This window comes from Alosa pseudoharengus, unplaced genomic scaffold, assembly GCF_046254945.1.
Source record: "Alosa pseudoharengus isolate Yale_2024_CS ecotype anadromous, Long Island Sound unplaced genomic scaffold, YU_APseudo_1.1 YU_APseudo_1.1_scf_15, whole genome shotgun sequence".
In the NCBI taxonomy this organism is placed as follows: Eukaryota; Metazoa; Chordata; class Actinopteri; order Clupeiformes; family Clupeidae; genus Alosa; species Alosa pseudoharengus.
The window spans coordinates 14,203,505-14,223,783 of record NW_027468620.1 but is presented as its reverse complement, the minus strand read 5'-3'; the positions used below and the strand labels follow the sequence as shown (position 1 = coordinate 14,223,783).

Here is a 20,279-nt window from a genome sequence, read left to right as displayed (position 1 = left end):
ATGTTTAACACTCTGTAAATGTGTAATGTGTTGGCGCTCTATAAGTGACATTAAATTGAAATTCACTGTAGCAAGGCAGCTCACTGCTCCAGGTTATTAGTGTGTGCTTCTTCCTGTAGTTGTATTTAGCGTCCCTCACACACTGTTTCAGTTCCCTCTGTGCTGACTTCATCTCCTCCCTGTCCCTGTTGTTGAAGGCCATCTTCATCCTGTTCTTCCTCTTCTGCCGTGCACACTACCCTGGCTGGTTTCAGTCCCAGTGTGTAGTATGAGAGCAGAAGGAAATTTAACCAACTGGGACAATGACATTACTGATACTGATGAGTGTGTGTGTGTTGGTGTGTATTTGTCAGGTAACAAACGGGCATGTGTGGGTGACACTGGCATAGATGGCACTGCCAATGTTTCCCCTCTAACCAGCTCGTTGTTACCCCCTAGTGTCCAAATTTTTTACTGCAGGTAGTTGTTGGCTTCATCTAGCCTTTGAACATCAGTGCCCCTTTTCACTTCTCATGCAAATATGTTATGACACACCATTGGCATAATGATGTAAATAGAGAAAAGGAGGAATAATGAATAAAGATGTCTTTGATTCAGCGTCTGCTTCCCTCTCCTTCTCACTTCTTGTTTGGTTCTCAAATGCTGATCCTGCAACAGTGTGCCCATGTCTGTTCAGTTGTAGGTAGAAGGGGTGAGGCATTCTCTTCACACCTGCATGATCTTTCATGAAACTTTAAGCGTTTATGCTCAGTTGTGTACAGAGGTGAGACTCTCATTTCACCTTTCTCTACACAAAGATCATCAGTGCAGTGGTAGTCCAATAATGTCAGCCCCTGGTGCCCTATCAGCAGACAGGTAGTCCATTAACGTCGGCACCAGATTGTTCCATGTGGTGGTAAGCTTTGCTACATATGCGGGCTGGTTTCGGAGGAGCACTGGGCAGGGAGTTGGAGGATGCCGCAGGTATGTGACCCCGCACTCTGATGCTCCTGCCAAGCTGACATGCACACACCTATACATCACAGTTTGGACCTACTTCCAAGTCTGTGCACCACACGTAAGACTAGCGTGTAGGGTAGCGGTTCTTTTGTGCATTTTAGTTTATGTTGCGAGTGTAGTAGGCTTTAGTTAGCACTATACAACCCCTAGACGTTTGAGAGCATTTGGCATGTGCTGACTTCACTCAACGTTAACCAATGGGAATAGCCTGGCCTCGGCCTGCCTACGTACTTCCGGTCGATTTCTTCTCCCTACAGTACTCCGTCTGGAATAGGTTGATACACGCTCGTTTACTTCGGCAGTTGGGCAGCCGACCAACCAGCGAACAGAGGGCGTCCCTGAGAGCGATTACGTACCCAGGCATGGTGTTTCAATTACTATGTCCCCGCCCCTGAAGCAGATCGCTTGGAATACATCAACGTAGGGAGCGAAAAGGACTTATCCTTATGAAATCTTTGAGCAAATGTAAATAATAGTTTAGCCTATTAACAGGAGTGTCATGAACGAAGTCACAGTGGAGTAGGATGTTATATCGTCAGCTAAACTTTAGTCATAGATTTTGTCACTTGAAATAGGCTACGAACGTACCCGAGTCAAACTGTAGTTTAGAAGGCTACATGGTCGGGTCAAAATCGCTATTTTTCAAACACTAAGAAGGCTCGACATAACTTGAAACTTTGATCGAAGCATCATCAGTGTCTCTACATACAGGGTTCCTACACATATTCCATACTTTTTCCATACTCAAATTTTCAAACTTCTCGGTACATTTTTTATTTTTATATATTTTTAAAGTATATTTTTTTGGGCTTTTATGCCTTTAATGCAACAGGATAGTGGAGAGTGACAGGAAGTGAGTGGGAGAGAGAGTCGGGGCGGGAATCTAACCCGGGTCACCGGCGTACGGTGCAGGTGCCCCAGCCAGTTGCGCTACGGCTGGGGGCCACGGTACATTTTTCTGACCATATTCTAGACATTGTCAATGGAGCGTTCTACTAGCATTGTGAAGAGCTGTATAATAATGTTTATTATTAACTTGGTAGCCCTTGGATACTTTTCGTTGGGGGAAGTGCTGTGTTGGAAGGTGCACTCACATTTTTAGTTCTCTGTACAGCATAGCCTACATATGTTGGAGACTAGTGCACTGCTGGCAGAGGCCTCAGAAATCACCATAAACAATATTATTTGTTTGCAATAACAGTTTATCAGATAATGCAGTATCCATGTCTTGGTATCTTTCACAAAATCAAAGTCTACCAGTGTTTTATCCGAAAATAGCAGAGCTACGCAAACATACCAGTGCACAATGGTGTAGGGCACTTGCATAGAACAGGGGTTCTCAATTTGGTTTTGGTACCAGGGTTTCCTTGTGGGAGAATGTTTTTCTGAGGACAACCATTCAATTGTATCTTGATGATGTGGACTGACCGTTAAACTACACAACAGGGAATGGTTCATTATGACCTGAGTGAAGTGATTAGTACTGTAGATGCAATAGTCTGGAAACACAAATATTTCTCCATACCCTTGTTTCTTTTTTCCATACTTATCCAGACCTGGAAATTACTAAAATCAAATTCCATACTTTTCCAGGTTTCCCATACTGCGTAGGAACCCTGTCATACTGTACGAGCTATATCAATCATTAACCTAGAAATACTTCTTCGTACATTTAATGAACATTTTGTGTAATAATTCAAGTTAATAAACTGAATATGGTGGTCCAAGAGCAGACCATGCACCGGTCCATGCATCAGGATGGCAGTCAGATACGAAGCACTGCACAATGTTGCTAACGTTAACGTTAACAGCTTTCACACACACGATATAAAATACACGATGGTAAATATAACATTCAATACCAAAACACTATTATTTACACGATTACTCCTGAAATAACTGCTATTAACTATGGAGGAGAGGGTTCGCTGCTGTCGCCGGTTGGAAATGAATGATTTTGCGCTGGTTCGTGCTGCTTATATATTTTTTCAGTGAGGCCCGGTGGTTTATGGGATGAGTAGTTCCTTCGCTCGGAAATGAAAATATGTACACAGTCTTGTACCTTTGACTTTTTTTGGACTTTCTATTCGTTTTTTCACTCGAAATGATATGTTGTATGCTTATGAGTTACGCCGTAGCTGATTAGCCTAAGACATGCTCTAAAACTCTTTAGAAAAAAATGTCAGTAGATGGTCCCTTATTAGACTCTGGCTAGACGGCTAAATTTGTCTCTTTCACCTGATTGTCGTTGACAAATCTCAGAGCGCCCTCATGTGGAACCACAGAAGGAACTGCAACCAGTTCAGAAACCGGAAGTTTTCCGAGAGTGGCAGTTCTCCCCTTATTAGACATTCTCTGGTACTGTCTGTATAAATCGTCTTGTAAATAAACTAATGCTTTTTCAAAGTTCTCAATGTCTCGTTTTAAATGTAAGTCGAGAGTGGCTTCTGATGTGAAGCGAGAAGAGGATTTTGAATGACCTGGTGAAGCTGTGTGTGCTGGGGCTACAATTGCATTGCACTATAGGCTACTGCAGACTGCTTAAATAACTTCAGAAATGCAATATTTTAAACATGATATTATTGTCCTGCACTGTTAGCCTAGAAATGTAGATGCACCCTAGCGGCAGCAAATGTAATTTGCAGCTAGGGTACTGCACTGTACTAAGTAAAAACCACAGCATAACTTCATTTTTTTGTAAGGGGGGCTTTGTGCAGGCGTTCTTCTAAACCAGCGGTTCCCAAACTTTTCCTTCCGCGTACCACCGCCTACATTCCGACTCGGCTCGCGTACCCCCACCATCCGACACATAAACACATAGCCTAAAAACGTAACGCATTCTATAACACCCCCCCCCCCCCTGCGTTGACAATATTTGTCCGTTTCCCGGTTTTAGGTGCGTGCATTTTGTCAGTTAAAAAGTTAAAGAAAAGAAAATTAGCCTGCATAGTAGCCTAACTACATCCACATACAATATCTTATCTTATAATAGGCCTACAACAACGCATGACAAGGATGTATTCGTTTGTACAACACTATACAGCCTAGAAAGACTAAACTTAGGCTACCTTTAGTTTGTTAAATGTAAAGCCTAGCTTAATGTTACCTTTCTTGCCCATCTGAAATAACTCCTAGCTTTGCTCCTTCCCTCCTTTCTGTTTTTGTTGTTTTCAAAAACCTGTTATATCCGCGAAACTTTCCCCCCACGGGCCATCCAACGCATTCAAAAGTAACGCATTCTATTAGCTATTCCAGGCATCATGTTTAATAAGCTGCCCTTTTTTGGATGAACACATACAGAGTTTATAAATTATATCCTTTAATTTCACGTTTTCATATCATTATGACCTGATTCGAAATTATGTATTTATTCATGAATTAATTACAAAAGATTTAACATTTTCATTTTATAGGCTACCTGTCCGCCATAGCCCTTTTCATCTCGCGTACCCCCTAGAAGCAGCTCGCGTACCACCGGGGGTACGCGTACCACAGTTTGGGAATCCCTGTTCTAAACCAAACCATGGAACTCACCCAGCCATATTTGTATTATCGCCCTTTACTTGTTTTGCGAACCCTACTTGAATTCAATGAACTTAGAACAACCTATTATTTCACAAATGTTTATAAACGCAGTAGGGCTGCACAATTTGGAGGAAATGTCTAATTGCGATGTTTCTAATAGATACTGCTATTTGATTTGCGGAAGGCCAATAATTATTGAAAATCAAGCTTCAGTTCCAAATCTCGATTTAAATTGGACCACGTGAGCATGCCTGCATGAGAAGCACAGCTCTCCTGCGAGCTTCACTGTCTGCCAGAAAAGGAGGATGACGCTATGGGGTGACGTGAATTGTGTTTGTTGTGATAAGAATTTAGCATTGAAGCAGAGTTGCGAGGTGCACGATTAATTGCAGCCTTTGCATTAGCTGCACTAGTTCAAATAGCCATTTCGATAAAAAATCGATTAATTGTGCAGCCCTAAAACACAGACTGCATGACTAGGTGAAGTTATAGGCATAGCCTACATGTAGCAATGGGTCTTAATGGAACACACGGGTTAAGAGTGTGTCCATGAGAGGACCAGGCGGGGGTGACACATGCTACGTCACCGATTTTGATGAAACTTGGCCAGTTTGAAGGGTCCACCTAAAAACTCAAAAAGCCAAAATAGTACAAAATTTGAAACAACCCAGGGGGAGTTAGGCCCCCATCCTTATTTTAGGCCAAAAAAACTCAAAAAAAGGCCCAAAATTGCATAAAATGTTGACATCCCTCCTGCTGTCAGATTTAAACACAGCAAAGTAACAATCCATGCCATCAAAGGTCCATCCCAGGTTAGTTTAAAACTGGAGTTACAAGGCGTAAGGTGTGACTGGTGTCAGTCCAGGTCTGCACGTATCCACTATGTCACATGCCTTTTAGCGAATACCCAAAAAATAGCAATATTCAGACCTGAATATCTCCGATGAGCAACCTCCTTTTTTCAAAATTCTTTCTGCACATGAAAGGACCATCTGTGGACTTCATAAATCAAAAGAAAAATGCTCGGCCTTTTTATTATTTTTGTCGCTCTAACCGCCTAAATAGTGTGATCCAGCCAGTGATTTCAAATACATATCTATTTCAATGATTGGTTGAAACATAATGTTTAGGTCATTTATGGTGGACAAATGGAGATATATTATCATCAATCATGTCTACTGATAAAATCCAAGCTAGATTTAATGTCCTAAGTGCAATGTATTCCTTAAGGTAGCTCAAAATTACATCATTGGGTGACATACACCAGTATACCCGTAGGTCCAATATTTGCAAATGTGATATCTCCAACATATCTCAGGGCTAGAAACAGTCACTTGGATTCAAATAATAACTTGTAACATTTTGGTAGTCAAAGGTCAAAGGTCAAGGTCACTGTGACCTTATGTATATCCCTTTGTGGTGGATAAATCTAAAAAAATCCCTGACATAATTTCATATGTGATACAAATATTCACTTTGACTCACAGATAACAAATATTTGAATCTGGTGGTCAAAGATCGAGGTCAAGGACCTTGCATTCTTAAGAAAATGATATATCATAAATGCCTGTAGGGATGTTTTTTCAAATTTGGTACAAATATTCACTTGCACTTTTGTCTTCGTCTTTCATCGGTGACGTTCAGAAGGCTCAACAGTGGTATCTGGCATCTCAGTCCCAGCTCCCTCCATACTCATGATAGGTTGTCTACCAACCAATACCAACACATTTTTGGTAATTTGTCTTCTTTGCTGTGGCCGTTTATGATCCGATCAGCAACACAGCCAAGCAAACTGCAGTCCCTTGATGTGGGCACCCACAAATACCAACAAATTCTTCAGTTAATCATCTTTTTTGCTGTGGCCATTTATGATCCCATCAGCAACTATACAACAAACAAAACACCAACCCTTAAAGGAACACGCCACCCAATGTCAGTAGTAATATATGTTCTTACCTTAACTTTCACGAGTTGAGTCATACCTCTCCCGTGTCCGTACGTGCACTCAAACGCTCTGGTGCGCGGCTGGACTGTGTTAGCATGTTGCTATGCTAGCGGGCTTTGACGGCAACTAAGCGTAGAAGTAATCAAAAACATCCACGTTTTACCGACTTAAATACAGTTGCACGAGTAGTTGATAGAAATGCTACGGCCACGCAACGTGAAACGTGGCGATTTTCCAAGCGAATAAACCGGAGAACTACAATGTGTGGCGCAATAGCACTTGGGAGTACTTCGACCTAGCGTAGTAGTATTGTTAACACCTAATTGTAGATCCTATCCACCACAGAGTTTAGAATCCATGCTGGATCGACCCTCAGCCTCTCCCTCCCCTCTGAGCGAGAGAGAGGCACACACACTAGAGATGCGCTGATGGGCTATTATTTCAACCATAACTGCATAGCAAAACTTATCATCCATCAGCACCAAAGTTTTTTGACCAATTTTCGAAACCACACCCGCCCACCATCCGCTGGTTGTTTTAATAGGCTATGGGTGATGCAGCGCTGCTGACGTGAGGCTAGAAAGCCCTTGCCTGTTCTAGAAAGACTGATCCAATGCAGCAAATATATTAAAAGGCTAAAGTCGTACATTGGCTATGTTGTAGCCTATCCCCAGAATATCAGCAGCAAACTCAGTCTCTGTCTCGCAAAACAGTCTCCAAATAAAACGCACATCGGCCTGTTGCCTATTCTGCCAGCTTGTGACAATATATCGTCCAAAATGCTTGATTGCATTGCATTCTCCACATTTTTAGCTAAATTTTCATGTACCACATCAGCATTTTGGTTCAGTGAATCTTTTGTAAATTGCTTTACAATTACCGTCGGGCCTATAGGCCTATTGCCAGGCTTGCCTCAGCTTCGGTCACGTCCTTTTACAATTTTATCATTGTAATAAAAAACGCAATTTGCCACATAATTTCAACATGCTCCTGGCCTACTAATTAATGCTATTGTACTTTATTTTTTGCAAAAAGAAAGAAATCCTTGATAAAATAACAAGTCATTCACATTATAGGCTATACACACTGTTATGTCAGGGTGACTGACAAGCCTGTTCTGAAGACTCCCATTCATTTTGACTGCACGAGCGCGTCTTTTTCAGACAGACAGCATTTTATAGCAGGCCATCGGACAAATATGACGCCTCGATAGCCTATTAAAGAAACTCCGACTCCATTCATTCTGAAAGCACCGCACAACGTGCATGTTCACATTTTTAGTAACAACCGCCAAACTTGCTTGCTTGCCTTATCTAAGTTTTCCGACTATTTTTCGTAGGCCCTATACCTTCTTTTTCCGCTGGATGTTATTGAGTTTGTAGAAGTTTTAGCTCTTACGTTCTGAACATCTCGCACTGCCATCGCCCGATGTCATTTCTGAGTCATATCACTCTCTGTCTCTCTTTTAAATGCCTATTCCCTGAATGGTAGGCTACAATTATGTGTTTTATATAGGCCTATAGGCTAATATCGAAACAAAATAACCCAGGCAGTCTCATCTATGATATAACACAGGTTGAAGTCAATCAAGTTAGTTCTATTTAGGGAGGTGAATGTGTGTAAACATCTGTAGATGACTCAGAAATGACATCGGAAGACAAGGAGTGAATAGTGGCAGAGGCAAGCCGAAGGCTGCTGACAAGGGCCCGACGCTATTGTAAAGCAATTTACAAAAGATTCACTGAACAAAAATGCTGATGTGGTACATGAAAATTTAGCTAAAAATGTGGAGAATGCAATGCAATCAAGCATTTTGGACGATATATTGTCACAAGCTGGCAGAATAGGCAACAGGCCGATGTGCGTTTTATTTGGAGACTGTTTTGCGAGACAGAGACTGAGTTTGCTGCTGATATTCTGGGGATAGGCTACAACATAGCCAATGTACGACTTTAGCCTTTTAATATATTTGCTGCATTGGATCAGTCTTTCTATAACAGGCAAGGGCTTTCTAGCCTCACGTCAGCACCGCTGCATCACCCATAGTCTATTAAAACAACCAGCGGATGGTGGGCGGGTGTGGTTTCGAAAATTGGTCAAAAAACTTTGGTGCTGATGGATGATAAGTTTTGCTATGCAGTTATGGTTGAAATAATAGCCCATCAGCGCATCTCTAGTGTGTGTGCCTCTCTCTCGCTCAGAGGGGAGGGAGAGGCTGAGGGTCGATCCAGCATGGATTCTAAACTCTGTGGTGGATAGGATCTACAATTAGGTGTTAACAATACTACTACGCTAGGTCGAAGTACTCCCAAGTGCTATTGCGCCACACATTGTAGTTCTCCGGTTTATTCGCTTGGAAAATCGCCACGTTTCACGTTGCGTGGCCGTAGCATTTCTATCAACTACTCGTGCAACTGTATTTAAGTCGGTAAAACGTGGATGTTTTTGATTACTTCTACGCTTAGTTGCCGTCAAAGCCCGCTAGCATAGCAACATGCTAACACAGTCCAGCCGCGCACCAGAGCGTTTGAGTGCACGTACGGACACGGGAGAGGTATGACTCAACTCGTGAAAGTTAAGGTAAGAACATATATTACTACTGACATTGGGTGGCGTGTTCCTTTAATGAGGGCACCAAGAAGTACCACCAAAGTCTTTGGTCATTCCTCTTCTTTGCTCCCACAGTTTCTGATCCAATCAGCAACATAACCAGACCAACTGTAAGCCCTTGATGTGGGCACCCACAAATACCTACACATTCTTCATTCAATCCTCTTCATTGCTTTGGTGGTTTATTATCTGATCATTAACATACCCAGTCAAACCGCAAGCCTTTGATGCAGACACCAACAAATACCAACAAATATTTAGATACCAACTACCAACCATTGTCACAAATTCTTCAGTCATTCCTGTTTGTTGCTATGGCCATTTATGATCCGATCAGCAACATACCAAACAATATCATAAATTCTTCAGTCATTCCTCTTCATTACTGTGGACACTTATGATCTGATCAACAACATACACAGCCGACACGCAAGCCCTTGATGTAGGCACCAACAACTACCACTCCGGAAACACAGCAGCAGCGTCTCCGAGTCAATTCAGGTTACAACATGACCCCAAATAGCATGTGAGTGCCATAGCCATTGGCTTGCCTTTTCAGCAGCTTCCGATATTTGTTACAGCTCCTTTTAGTGACCGTCCTCAAAAAAAGTCTAACAGAAGTTTTGTGGCTGATTATATTTGGGTGGTGAAAGGTCAATATTACTCTGACCTCACAAAAAAAAACTATTTCACTATTCACTAAAAAATATTTTTACAACTTAAACATGATATCCTGGAAACACAGAGTATTGTTATTTTTGTTATTATCACATGATAATAACATTGTTATTTTTCATGTGATGAATTGTTTTAACATGGGAAAATGCTAGCTTGGCATTACTCCATTAGCCCAACACAGCAGACAGCAGTCATATGCAGGAATTTAAGTGGGAGGAACACAGTTCCGCCACCTCGGATAATTTAATAATAAATATATTCTTTCATACCAACAATACAGCGCGATTATATTGTTAAAATAATTGGGGAGTTAATTTTACCAAGAAGCTATCAATTCTTGTCCAAAAAGTATTGCTACACCACGATACTCAATATGTTGTCCAACGGTGAGTCATTTTTCCCCGTTGCACCGACACTGGATTTTAGGGTTCCCCCACCTGCCAAATCCCACTTTAACCACTAGTCATGTGGCATGCAATGGAAACATATTCACAAGTAATGTACATTATCATGTTTTCAATGTTTCAGACAGATTTCCTTGTGGGACCCTAACATGAAGCTAGGTGGTTCTACCATATCAGAGTCTCTGCTTTAAAACAACTTGTACTAATAAGCAGGGTCTACAGACATGTTTTTACGATGGATGGACATCGAGGTACAGTAGGCTACAAAACAAGTAAAGCCCAGGAGAGTACTGACTGACTTGCTATATATACGAACACCCAATACCCAAAGTAACCATCACGTCCTTGTCCACGGGGGCAGCCGTGGCCTACTGGTTAGTGCTTCGGCCTTGTAACCGAACCGGTTGCCGGTTCGAACCCCGACCAGTAGGAACGGCTGAAGTGCCCTTGAGCAAGACACCTAACCCCTCACTGCTCCCCGAGCGCTGTAGCAGGCAGCTCACTTCGTCGGGATTAGTGTGTGCTTATCCTCACTGTTATGTGTGTTCATTGTGTGCTGCGTGTGTGTTTCACTAATTAACGGATTGGGATAAATGCAGAGACCAAATTTCCCTCACGGGACTCAAAAGAGTATATATACGTATATACTGTACTTGTATGTAAAAATCTCCATTTTGGATGTCCACAGATCCAAGTAAACCAGCATTCTCTTTAGAAGGTTTTAAAAAATATATCTGTGTGGGCTAAAACACTTTTTATGTGTGGACGAAAGACCCAAACATAAAATATCTGGTTATGTGTGTACAGGGCCTAAGTTGTGCTAAATTTGAAATAACTCCCTCAAGGTGTTTCCAGGATATTGTGTTCAAGGTGTAAAAATACAGTAGGCCCATGTTGTTTTTTGAGAGGTCACAGTAACATTGACCACTCAAATCTAATCAGTTCATCTTTGAGTGTACATGTAAATGACTGTGTTTGCCGAATTTGAAAGAAAGAAAAAAACTTCCTATAGGCATTCCTCACAATAATGTGGTCACAATGACCCTGACCTATGACCCTTGACCATCAAATTCAAATTAATTTGTTATCTGTGAGTGAAAGGCCCTTTCCGAAACTAGCTACACTCTCTCACTAGCCACTTGCACTCCTAACCAAGTGTTAAAGGAACACGCCAACATTTTGGGAAAATATCTTATTGTCTCTGCCAGAGTTAGATAAGATGATACATACCCTTCTCATCTGTGTGTGTGCAGTACCTCAGTCTGTTAGCATAGCTTATCATAGTTCATTGAGGTGAGCAGTTCCAACTAGCCTATAGCACCCAAAAGTGATAAAAGAACTCCAACATTTTCCCATTCACATGGAGAACTCGATTTAGCTGTAAGGGTGATTCCCACCTGAGTGCACATCGTAACTTAGGGGAGTGGGTAGGGATTGGTTTCAGAAAGGGCCGGTGTGAATGTTTGTATCACATTTGCAATTATGTCAGGGATTTTTAGAGGTTTATTCACCACAATGGGATGTACATAAGGTCACAGTGACCTTGACCTTTGACTATCAAAATCTTACAAGTTATTATTTGAGTCCAAGTGACTGTTTCTAGCCCTGAGATATGTTGGAGATATCACATTTGCAAAAATTAGACCTACGGGTATACTGGTGTATGTCACCCGATGATGTCATTTTGAGCTACACTCAGGACATTAAATCTAGCTTGGATTTGATCAGCAGACATGATTGATGATAATATATCTCCATTTGTCCACCATAAATGACCTAAGCATTATTTTCAACCAATCATTGAAGTAGATATGTATATGAAATCACTGGCTGGATTACACTATTTAGGCGGTTACCACGAAAAAAATAATAAAAAGGCCGAGCATTTTTCTTTTGATTTATGAAGTCTACAGATGGCCCTTTCATGTGCAGAAAGAATTTTGAATTTTTTGCCCTAAAACAAGGAGGCGGTCCTAACTTCCCCTGGGTTGTTTCAAATTGTTTACTATTTTGGCTTTTTGAGTTTTTAGGTGGACCCTTCAAACTGGCCAAGTTTCATCAAAATCGGTGACGTAGCATGTGTCACCCCCGCCTGGTCCTCTCATTGACACACTCTTAAGTGGTAAAGTGTCCTAATACTTTTGGTGTATGCGTGGTTTGACACTTGACACACCAAACATGGCGTGAATATGAGAGCACAATCGCACGCACTGAACTCACTTCCTCCGAACCTTTTCTTTATTTACGTCATTTCCATCAATTCCCAAGAAAACGAAGATGGCGGCTGTTGTAGAGAGGGTAGATGTAGGTGTAGGAGCTACGGATTCTGATTCTGTTTCTCCCAGATTGTCCACTCCACCGCCAGATCAACCACATCAGAACAATCCGCTCCTTGGACTTCCTATAGTGGCCATCGAGACGATCCTGAATTTCTTGTCTTACGATGAAATAAGCCTGCTACGCCTGGTAAGATGGAACAAAAACAAACCGTGTTGCAAATGCGGGATCTGCTGCTGAAAGGGAGTGCTGTAGACAACCCAGTCTGTCTCGAGATGGGTGTTTATTAAGTTTTATTGTATATATATAAAACGTGTTCGTTACGCATGTATGTTGCTCTCTGTAGGGTAGGAAGCTCATGTGATGTCGTGTTTACTGGACCTTGAATTTGGATTGGATGTTTGTCCTTCGGCGAATATGGCCCTCAGCAGAAGTTACCCTAGCCCCCATGGTTAGCTGCCCAACTACGTTACATATAGTAGTGCTACCAGCTACCCAGCTCGCTAATGTTGTAAGCTACTTTGCAGTTATCGATTACATTTTTGTGACACGTTTGAAATCATCGGATTTTTTTGTCAGGACTCCTTTGACTGACTTTGGTGTTGTTGGTGAATTCGGAAATTACCTCCGATTAAATCTACCTGCAATCCTTTTGTCAGTTTTGCCGATCTTCAGAAGCTAGCTAGCTATACTGTTAAAGATCTGCAAAACAGCGGCGCTCTTGGTAGCCTTTTTTGGGGATTGCTATCTTTAACCACTTTGTAAATGAGACTGTTTATGTCAATATAGATGGTACAAATTGGGTAGGTAACGTCAGCGTTGATTAAATTGCTGTTGTTTGTGTAATCTGTAGCGTGTCAGGTATTATTCTTAATGATATGTCAAATGTAATGTCAGGCACTTACAAGCTGTCTGTTACAGTTGTGATGCACTCGACACCAAAGATGCTCATTACTTCAAGCCTCTTTGCTCGACACCTTATGAGTAAATATGGATAGGGTGTTATTGTGGTCGTCATATGCCAACTTCTACACGTATTGCATCCAGTAATGAATGATTTATTCTGTGTTGATTTCATAATAGCCACAGCTCCACTTTGATGGATTTTGAAAACCATATAATCGTAAGCAGAATGTCAGACCATGACCATTATCACAATTATATGCAACATCATGCAGACCAACTGCAGTACTTTGCTTTGTCAAAAATTCAATCCGCCTATGGTAGCCAACTGTCCATGTATTTTAACAAATTACTGGGTCTCACCTACCACCCTGTGCAATATGTATTTTGACTGGCTGCCCCCATTAACTTTCTTTTGCTTCATTTGACATTCTTTTGTGATACTCATTTCCGTTCAGTTTTTCAATTCCCCCAGTTGTAATGTTTTGCTCTACGTTTTCCACCGTTTCCACTTGTGGAGAGCCTCTATTGTTGTCAGTGCCTGTCAGTATGTAAATATTTTTGATCTACCTTTATTTGACATCATGGGGAGAACTCCAAAATCTTTTGATTGTATGTTGTCTTTTCTCTGCATGCACTAAACTACTAGCTTCACACTTCCAAAAAATTCTGCCAATCTGCATGCTACTTGAGTTCATTGACCTGTGCACAGTGTAACCATAGTTACTTCCTCAACCCTTCTGCAGGTGTGTAAGCGTATGGACATGATCTGCCAACGCATGCTGAACCAGGGCTTCATTAAGGTGGAGCGCTACCACAGCCTGTGCCAGAAACAGGTCAAGGCTCAGTTGCCAAGGTCAGCAAAAACTGAACAGCCTCTTAAAGACTCTTGAAGAGTGTAATTACTAACTAGTATTTATTTGTAATGCAAAGAGATGCTTCCTGAATACCATATCCTCACTTGTAATTGGTTCTCGAGGTTGTTTTGGGCAATCTTTTCATTTCTTGGTATAAAAAAGTTTTTCTGTAAGGGTAGGGCTGCATGACTGTGTTTGTTTTTATCAGACTGGTTTATTATTGTTTATTTGTAGTGTCCTGATGGTCATTTATTTTGGGTAGGCATATAGATTATTGTCTGTTTGTATTATTAAATATACAAACTTATGAGATTAAATGATTCTACAAGGATGCAAATGTGCGTCCAGTCTAGTCAGTAATTAACAGGTCAGGTGCATTTTTACAAAGAAAAACACTTACAACAGATTGTTCAGTTAGGTAATTTATCTTGATGCCTGTGGCGCCATGTGAAGAAAATTATTGTTGTCTCAGGCTAGAATCAGAGTAATCCAATCTGCAGCAGGCTGCTCTCTCCACTGCTGTAACCGCAAACGAGCCTGCTGCATCGTGGGTAATTAAAGGAGGGAGGACATGTAGAACGGATAGCTGGGTTGACACTTTAGAAACATGCCTTGGAAATAAATGCTCAAAATAAATATTTTAAGGGGATGGTGGCTTTCAAGTAATTGAACAAGCATGAGGAACCCTGTTGCATCAGCAGACTGACTTGAGGTTCCATATTAACTACTGAGCTGTCAGCTCCAATTCCAAAAGAGGAGGCTCTAACCTTTAAATGCAACTGGATTGGAACCTCGGAATATCAGTGTAGTGTTGCGTGTCGAAGGCAGGAGGCTAATCGACCAGATTAAGTGAAAATAATTGTATTGGCTGTGCCCAATGAGTGATCCAGTTAATTGGTAAAGCCTGCTTCAAAGTTAGGGATATATATGCCTAAATTTGTGTATTTATGCGGTCTCCTTGACAGAAGGGAATCTGAGCGCAGAAACCACTCACTCGCACGACATGCAGACATCCTTGCTGCCGTGGAAACACGTCTCTCCCTGCTCAACATGACCTTCATGAAATACGTTGATTCAAACCTGTGCTGCTTCATCCCTGGAAAGGTGCAGACTGACATTTAACTGCACATTGTGTCATACTAAATGGCTATAAATCATCAATACTTTTTGGACTTAGATGCAGGTTGTATTGCTATCTGTGATTTTCAGAATTCATGCCAGGTTGAACAGTTTCTATGTTACAGGAAGGAACCCACATAGACTAGCTAGTCAAGCCAGAATGAATGTACCAATTACTAAATTCAGGAGTAGGTAAACTGATGTATATTTAGACAAGTCTTTTCTATTATGATTAATTGCCCATTAGTGTGTCAAATGATAAATGATACTGATTAGCCATTGTGCACTATCTGCCCATAACGGTCTATTTTTATTCAGACTGTCTCTCTAGTGATTTGTCACATGAGGGCGCTCTTGTCCCAGATAAAAACAATGACATAAGCAATGTAGTCGTGCTGTGTTTAAATAGAAGTGATTTTCAGCTCTGAATCATCAAAGCAACCTTGAATTCAGTCCCATCCCAAATTGCGTCCAAACCGGATGCACTACAACCATTATTTTAGACCAAAAATTTTAGACAAACACACTGAAGAGTATGAGATTCTGTACAGAACCTGTAGGTAAAGAGCTCACGCGTCCTCTGTGATTGGCTGACAGGTGATTGATGAGATCTACCGCGTGCTACGCTACGTGAACTCGACGCGGGCCCCTCAGCGAGCCCACGAGGTCCTGCAGGAGCTCAGGGACATCTCCTCCATGGCTATGGAGTACTTTGATGAGAAGATTGTCCCCATTCTCAAGAAGAAGCTTCCGGGGGCTGACCTCTCAGGCCGTCTCATAGGATCTGCCCCAGGTAGGGTTGACGGTGAAGTAGATGGATCCTGTGTTCGATATTGCAATATTTAAATTTTAAATATGAGCGTGTATGTATATGTAGATATGTATTACATGCATACATGCATGTATGTATTAATGTAAGGTTGATAATAGAATACCTACTGACGTTTGCGTCTATTTGACAATCATCAGGAGATGAGGTCTAATAAGAGTGCTGATTGTCTTAACAGTAATAAATAGATGCTTTATCTCAAGGGAAATTTAGCAATCCAGTAGCTTATGAGAAGAAATCACTCACAATAATGATGAAAATGCAGTGGTTAGATAAGGGTCTATTCACCAGAATTCAGATTACAGGCAGGTAACTGTGATGCAGTATACACAAGTGGCAGTAATGCAATGAGATGTCATGGTAAGAGTATGTGTTCATGAACATATTGCAAAAAAATGAACAGTGCAAAGTGATTACCAGTGCAGGAATAAGATTGCTATACCTGACATAATACACAAAATATCAACCAGCAATAGAAAAGTAACAAAATAATGAATGGTAAGTCTCCGTAGTCTGGAGTCATGTCGTTCTGACTATGTCCTGATCTGATTTGTTCCTTCTTAGTGGCAGGCCCTTCCACCTCTCTGACCACCATGTCTCTGCTGGCGAAGAACACGCCGTCGCGTTCTGAGATGACCAAGGTGCAGCAGCAGGTGAAGGTGAACGGCGCGTCCATGACAGCGCTGCGGCGCGAGATGCAGGAGGTGCGCGTCAAGCAGCTGGAGCAGCAGAAGCAGCTGCAGGATCAGGAGCAGAAGCTGCTGGAGCAGTCGCAGGTCATCGGCGAGCAGAACGCCCGGCTGGCTGAGCTCGAGCACAAGCTGCGCGAACTGATGGACCGCGCAGTGGGCGGCGGGGCGGCGCCGACATCTGCAACGGCGATGGCTCGGGCCTCCACATCTGCGGCGTCGTCGTCGTCCTCCTCCTCCTCCTCCTCTTCCTTGTCGACAGCTGTGGCTATGGCTAGCACGTCTGCGGCCGCGGCTGCTGTTGCCGTGGCAGCGGTGGCAGCAGCATCATCCATCACGGGCGCCGTGGTTTCAGATGGTGCAGAGGAGGACGGTGTCCCATCGCTCAAGCGATCCAGGAAGAGTCTGGATCTCCCGCGTCAATCCAAACGCCTGCGCAGCAAGAAATAGACAGACATTAAGGGTTTTTTTCCTTTCTATCTTTTTGTTTTGTTTCCCTGGTTCAATTATGGGGGTTTTTTTTGTAGTTTTTTTTCTGTCAATACTTTGCACCCACATGTGTCTGGAGGGGCCATGTGGACATGAATTTGGAGAGGAAGAGAGAGAACCGGGTGTCTCAGTTTATTTTGCATGTTAAGTCTACGGCTCTGAGACCCCATTACACATACATAGTAGTGTGTACAGACATCAGCCCAACATCAAATCTTCTCCATAATTTCAGTTTTTTTTGGGGGGGGAAGGGGGGTTAGGACATACCATGGCATGAATGAATCACCACACAGAAGGAACAACTGTTTTTCTCAGTGCCATGAAATGTACAGAAAGAGAAAGCCCTGAAGCCAATCTGGAACACAGCATAGGAAACCAAGCCCTCAGAACTGCCTGCTTGTCAGTCATTGCTGTATGTAACCTCTGTTTAAGTGAGGCACATGAAGAGGTAGCTCTCTCATTGTGGTGAAGTTGTGTAGATGGTTATGTGCCTTTTTGTTGGCACTAATATGTAGCGTTGACCACAGACTGTGGCCCTGTCTGTGTGCATGTGTATATAGATATATATTTAAACCTTACGAATCAAATCAGCCAATCTGATTAGGAGAAGACTGATGCCTGGTGTCCAGGGTGATTTTGCGTGATGTCAGAATCAGTAAATTTAAAACAAATTGAGGGGTTCATCCAGTGGAGCTTTGTCTAAATAAAGCCAGTTATGTAGTGTATCGCTTCTGAAGACGTATGCCCATCGGTCATATCATACAGGGCTGGGATTAGGGGGCAGTGTTGGGGCTTGTGTGCACACAAATGGAGTTTAACCCTGTTGTCTTGCTTCAGTTAAAGTGAAAACATCAACTACTGACCCAGTACCATATGGCGGAGTGTGTCATTGGTCGCCTGTATTCATGACTATTATGATCTAAGCCCTGTATTGGTGCAATATAAATGGCTGATTTCTTTTTTTTTCTTCTTTTGTTCAGTGTAATCTATTTTGTGCTTTTACAACGTTGGACCAGTTCACACTCTATAAGAAGGTTTACAGAGTCTATGGAACTAGAAGTGCTCTTTTGTTCAAAGGGCTGGAGAAGTTGCTCTTGTAGTGTCTAGGTGAATACGGCGTGTTTGTCTTACACTGTCTTTGCATTTGGGGGATCTTCCATAGTTCTGGCTGCTGTAGCAGCTCTGATGTTATTGCAGATGTTAAGCTTCATACTTTCACAGAGGTGTTGATCTGTAAATATTACTTACTCACATTTAAAGCATCAAAATTGGTCTCCAGAGTAACACCCAGAATTCTAATTGCAGTTGAAAATCATCTACAACAATCAACGTTAGTGTTAGCACCTTTTTGGAAACAACTCTATACAACTATTAAATGGTTTTACCAAAGTTTGATTAAATGAACGCCTCAAAATCTTGAAGCAACATAGTGTTAATATGGCATTTGACAAATTATTGTTGCTTGTTAATTAAAGATGAGGTCTTTTGTTATATATGGAGTTTGTGAGATGTGTTCATGTACTGTAGTCCATCACCAATGAAAAGAAATTGGCCACATGATGTTTTGTGTAATGCCATCACTGACTCATCAGATCACAAAAAATAACTTTGTCTTGGTCTTTGGAATGCTATCTGTGTCTACAATTCATCCTTGAGAAAATCAGTCCCTTTGAAAATTTTTTATAAAATTGTCAAGTGACTGCAATACCCCTTTAAATATCAGCAGTCAGAAGTGGACTTGAAAATTAAAGAGGCAGGCTGTGGTCAGGTTTCTCCAAAGAGATAAGGACTGAAAAAAGTCTTCTGTAATTGTAAGGATTTTGTTGTTTAATGATCTGCTTACTTATTGCCTTGACCAGTTGTTCTGTGATCCCATCGCCTGGATCAGAACATTTGTTTGGGCTCACTAACACCCACAGGGTAACAGTCTCTAGCCAGCTCAAACTGTTTCCATCCCATGGAAGTGGTTGGCACTGAAACTCCCCCTGATAAGCTCTCCCTTCCAATGACCTAAAGCGGTCCTTGGCAGTGGTTTCCTTTACTGATGTATTCTGGGAAATGCAGTATACCACTGAAAAGCTCAGCCTAGACTCAAAAACAGGGCGTGAGTTATGTGAGTAGAGTTATGTAGTAGGGATGAAGGGATGGGCACAAACCTACATTTAAAAGTGTGGCTCAATGCAGGACTGTGTCTCAGTTTAGAAATGACTGTACTGTAAACTTCATGTATTTCAAATTTAGATTGTGGAATTATTTCATGTATGTAAAAGGAAAACCTAATCTTGTAATCTAGCCTGGTTTGGGCTTAAACACATGGTTTGTTGCACACATTAATGTTACAACTGTACAAATTAAACATATTAAACAGAATTAACGTATCAACATATATGTCTCCCTGTGTATTAATTCATTTTATATTGCTTTGTCACTTTAGTTTTCTAATTGATATTGTTCACTACCCTTCACTAAGCTGCTTCTCACAGTTTAACCGACAGATTGTTTTGTATCAGAATATTCACAATCTCGGTCCAGTCTCTGTTCATCTCACTGTAACTTAATTTCTGTGGGTCCCAGCTCATGAAGTCAGAAATAGGGCTGTGAAAAAAGACAAAAAGGAGGGATAAAAACCCCATTTGTCACATGTCAAAGGACAACAGTGTTGGGTAGAGCTGCAACATTGTGTTGCACTATCATGACACTTCTATAGTTCTATGTAATGGTTCGTCATTTTATGAGGTGTATTTTTAGGAGGGTTTTACCATTTCTTTCTGCAGTGTCTTGACTGTTATGCAATTATATTGGATTTACATACAAGGAAATGTTTCCAGTAGGCCTACAATCCTAGACATGGCGGTTGTAGGAAAAAAAGAAACAAGCTTAGCCTGGCACTGAGTGGCACATTCGCCTCAGAAATATGTGCTCTCTTTGTTAGAAAATGATTTCCCTTGAAGACAG

General features: G+C 41.7%; 1 protein-coding gene across 1 annotated transcript; it reads left to right on the top strand.

Annotated features, from left to right (window-relative positions):
* Positions 1 to 12,434: 12,434 nt before the first annotated feature.
* On the top strand, positions 12,435 to 19,708 carry fbxo28 (F-box protein 28). The gene is made up of 5 exons (XM_076285664.1): positions 12,435 to 12,627; positions 14,088 to 14,197; positions 15,164 to 15,302; positions 15,915 to 16,110; positions 16,711 to 19,708. The coding sequence occupies exons 1-5, from the start codon at positions 12,439 to 12,441 to the stop codon at positions 17,283 to 17,285; spliced, it is 1,209 nt and encodes a 402-aa protein (XP_076141779.1). The 5' UTR covers positions 12,435 to 12,438; the 3' UTR covers positions 17,286 to 19,708.
* The last annotated feature ends 571 nt before the right edge of the window (positions 19,709 to 20,279 follow it).